The sequence below is a fragment of the Limulus polyphemus genome, unplaced genomic scaffold (assembly GCF_000517525.1).
Source record: "Limulus polyphemus unplaced genomic scaffold, Limulus_polyphemus-2.1.2 Scaffold164, whole genome shotgun sequence".
Lineage (NCBI taxonomy): Eukaryota > Metazoa > Arthropoda > Merostomata > Xiphosura > Limulidae > Limulus > Limulus polyphemus.
The window spans coordinates 14,042-18,276 of record NW_013665774.1 but is presented as its reverse complement, the minus strand read 5'-3'; the positions used below and the strand labels follow the sequence as shown (position 1 = coordinate 18,276).

Below are 4,235 nucleotides of genomic sequence, written 5' to 3'. Positions count from 1 at the left end.
GCGCAGATAGCCCTCGTGTAGCTTTGCGCGAAATTCCAAAACAAACAAACAAATTGTTTCAAAAGAATTTTGCATTGTAGCGTTATTCACTGAATTTATTAATTCTTTCAAAATTGACGCCTGAAAAATTGTTGTATTGTTAAGCACATTTTTATTATGGTTATTTGGATTTGGAAGCTTAAAGTGAATGTTTCGTTTTTCCTTAGCGAATGGATTAATATGAGACCTCATGCTTGTATTGTAAGTATGTGGCTGTATATAGTACCTTCTTTCGTTTTTTTTCTCACATTTTTACACTGATTTTTTTCACTCTATCTAAAAGGATCCGTCGTGCCGCCCACTATGTTGTGAACCTTCGCTACTTCGACCTTTTCATCATGATCATCATCTCACTTAGTAGTATAGCTCTAGCTGCCGAAGATCCTGTGGTAGAGGACTCTGAGAAGAACAGAGTTCTTAATTACTTTGATTATGCCTTCACTGGTGTATTTACGATGGAGATGGTACTTAAGGTAAATAATTAAAGCTCAGTTTTAAAATTTCTCAGAGGAAGATTTTCACTCTTAAGGTACTGAAACCTGATTATTTTTTAATCCATTAACACTGTAATGTTTTCGACCGTGTACATTTATCTATGAAAGATATGAAACATGACTGTTGCAGGAAAACGAAACAAAACTTCAAATGAAAGCAATACCTTACGGAAATCCGAGTGTAATTGGTATGAATATACATTCAGTTTAACTTGTATTTCTGTATTAAAAATAAGAAGAAAGGTATAATGTATCAACTGGAAAGTCGCAAAATATTAAACAAATTTACCAAATGTACAAAATTCAAACTATGACAAATGGGATACTGAACAATTACAGAGCACCGTCACTTCAATTCGTTTACAGCTGAAGAACGATGGGCGGACGTGGCCTACTTGTTAGCTTGCTAGGACTGGGAATCCGAGAAAAATGATTTGTGCACTCCGTACTTTGGGGTCGTCGGTGCGTTATAAGAGTGAAGGTCAAATCCCATTGCTCGATCAAAAAGAACTACCCGAGAGATGTAGGCGGGTGCTGTTCACTAGCTGCCTTCCTCGTTGTTTATCACTTCAAAGTTAGGGACAGCAGTGTAAGTTTGCGTGAAGGAAACACAGGAAGTATTAACTAAAGATCGAAGACTAACAGATTCTGTCTGTAATCAGATTTGTTCTTCTTGCGTAGAAATACACTCCTTATGCTTGATATGGATCCTGTATACGAATAATTATATTCAAATTCCACATTTCCTAAGCAAGCTACAAGTAATAACAAATTATGAGAGAAGATTAAATATTTTCCTCGGTTTTTCTTTTCAAATCTTTGCTCTTACCGGTGCACAGGTACTTATGTAGTCCTAATATCCGTTAGGCAGAATCGTTTTTTAAAAATTTATCGAGTAACATTCTCGTGTCCTTTGATTTTGTGTGTGTGTTTCTTGTTGAACAGAGCCTACAGAAAAAACTGAGGTTAGATCGAAAGGGTCTATGCAGTTATATATTGTGATTACTACTTAAGTATAAAAGAATGGGGTAGGAATGGAATGATATGTAGAAATCAGAAAAGAGATTCGAAGACAATTCAACTATGGTAAGAACAAACTATGATATTGTTTCAAATAGAATAAAAAATGTATGAGAAACAGAGAGGGAAAATACCAGATTTGCTTAGAAAACCAAGAAACGATAATATATATATATGCATGAAATTGAAAGTTAATGTAATAAAATATACCGATGAAAAAGAATTGGTGACAAAATGAAATGTGCTTGGAAATTGAAAATATTAGAAGAAAAGAACCTTATACGAAATTTGGACATAACTGGTTAAGGGGTTAAGACATTAATGGCAACATTTCTCTACGTGGTACAATATGTTTTTGTACATAACTGGTTAAGGGGTTAATACATTAATGGCAACATTTCTCTACATGGTACAATATGTTTTTGTACATAACTGGTTAAGGGGTTAAGACATTAATGGCAACATTTCTCTACGTGGTACAATATGCTTTTGTACATAACTGGTTAAGGGGTTAAGACATTAATGGCAACATTTCTCTACATGGTACAATATGTTTTTGTACATAACTGGTTAAGGGGTTAAGACATTAATGGCAACATTTCTCTACATGGTACAATATGTTTTTGTACATAACTGGTTAAGGGGTTAAGACATTAATGACAACATTTCTTTACAACAGTATATTGACCCACAATATAAAAACAATTTAGTAAGCTGATGGTAAATGGGAGTACATAAATGCTATTAAACCTGTTATTTCCACCTTTTGGACCGTTTAATGGGATATGATTGAAACAAGCACTTGTCTTTTATATACCTATTATAATGTTAACTTTTTTTTTCTCTGATGATAGGTAGTTGACCAAGGCATCGTCTTTCATCCGGGATCTTATTGTAGAGACCCGTGGAACATATTAGATGCCATTGTTGTCATTTGTGCACTCGTTGCCTTCGCATTTGCGTAAGTGTTAGTCATATTTTAAGTGTTCTTCATAGTACTTGTAACATTTTTTTGACATTTAATTGACCATCCAATCAATACTAGATTTTTTTAAGATATACGCATTGCTTGAAAATATATGATAAATGAAAAACATGCCTTCGTTATTATTATACAATAGTTTGTAGAGTGATGTTTTTAATAAAACTATCCACTAGTGGATGAAATGATTTTTTTAAAGTTAATTAATCGGTAACACTAGACATAATGATATATGTAGTTTTATAAAATCATTTATATATGAAACGCTTAGATTGTAAACCAATATCAATTAGTCTCAAAAAGTCTAATCACCCTTACACTGTTTTGGTAATATCAGTATTTCACGTTAAGCTTATGAAGAATAACTCAGTTGTTAAAGCTTTGTTATCATTTTAATAAAATTACCCAAGCTTGTCTAACAGCCTTCAGTTGTATCAAGCTATGTATGTATATATATTGAGAGATAATATAAGAATATATCTGTATAAACAGACATATATAATATATAATACACGATTACAATATAATTGCCACGTGTTTCAAATTCAAGAAATAAACAGTTATAGAGATCTAGATTTTAACATGTGGGTATATTTACTATTAACGTTTTATGAATTATAATTTTATGTTTATGCACGCCACCAGGGGAAGCAGCACAGGGCAAAATCTGAGTACAATCAAGTCTATGCGGGTTCTTCGAGTTCTTAGACCACTCAAAACTATCAAACGTGTTCCCAAACTGAAGGTAGGCATATTACAAACTAAAGGTAAACACATTCCAAAATGAAGGTAAGCCATATTACAAATTAAAGATAAACACTCCAAACTGAAGGTAAGCCATATTACAAATTGAAGGTAAACACATTCGAAACTAAAGGTAAGCCATATTACAAACTAAAGGTACGCACATTCCAAACTAAAGGTAAGCCATATTACAACCTAAAGGTAAACACATTCCAAACTGAAGATAAGCCATATTACAACCTAAAGGTAAACACATTCCAAACTGAAGATAAGAACATTCTAAGTTGAAGGTAAGCACATTCCATAGTGAGAGTATATATAATCAGATCATAAACTAGAGGTACAAGCAGACGTCTAACTTATGATATCAAAAAATATATACATATATGAGTAGTGCTCATTAAAATAACTTAGATAAATCAGTGAATGATAAATTAAAATCCTATTCATACTTTGTTTTTATTATGAGAAGACTGTATTCTGGCAATGAACTGAGTTCTATAAAGAAAGGGGGGAGCTAGCTGTTTGTTGTTCGTCTCATGATATTGCGTGACGCTAATGACTTAGTGCAATCAGTTCTCTGTTACGTACTTGATAAAGTTCCCGTGGAAAGACTGTGGTAACGTTTACTTTAATAATTGAAACGACCCTGAACCCAGTGGCTTCTTAATTGTAAGTATCTTTCTGTTAGATCTGTAAATTGAACGACAGTGAATCTTATCACATACCTAGTTCTTTGTGGTCAAATAAGAAACATTTTGGTTTTTACTTTCAGTAAAACACTGCATAATTTTTATTCTAATTTAACATCTCCCTCCACCTTTTTTAAAACACATTTTAGGGTTCCTTAGTTCTGTATTATGTGTTTTTTTATACACTGCCTTGTCTTTAGCTATAAGCATGTTCAGCTTTTCTCTTTTTTCTTTCTTGGTCCGGCATGGCCAGGTGGTTAGGGT

The 4,235-nt window shown here is 33.1% G+C and overlaps 1 protein-coding gene across 1 annotated transcript in view; it reads left to right on the top strand.

The window, feature by feature from the left end:
- LOC106477240 (voltage-dependent calcium channel type A subunit alpha-1-like) overlaps positions 1-4,235 on the top strand; it is a gene marked incomplete at its 3' end in the record, with an annotated part of 233,638 nt that overhangs the window by 219,661 nt on the left and 9,742 nt on the right. Inside the window, exons 25-27 of the mRNA XM_022381457.1 lie at positions 323-512; positions 2,408-2,514; positions 3,181-3,302. Of these exons, the coding sequence (XP_022237165.1) occupies positions 323-512; positions 2,408-2,514; positions 3,181-3,302 (419 nt within the window). The remainder of the gene's footprint in view (positions 1-322; positions 513-2,407; positions 2,515-3,180; positions 3,303-4,235) is intronic.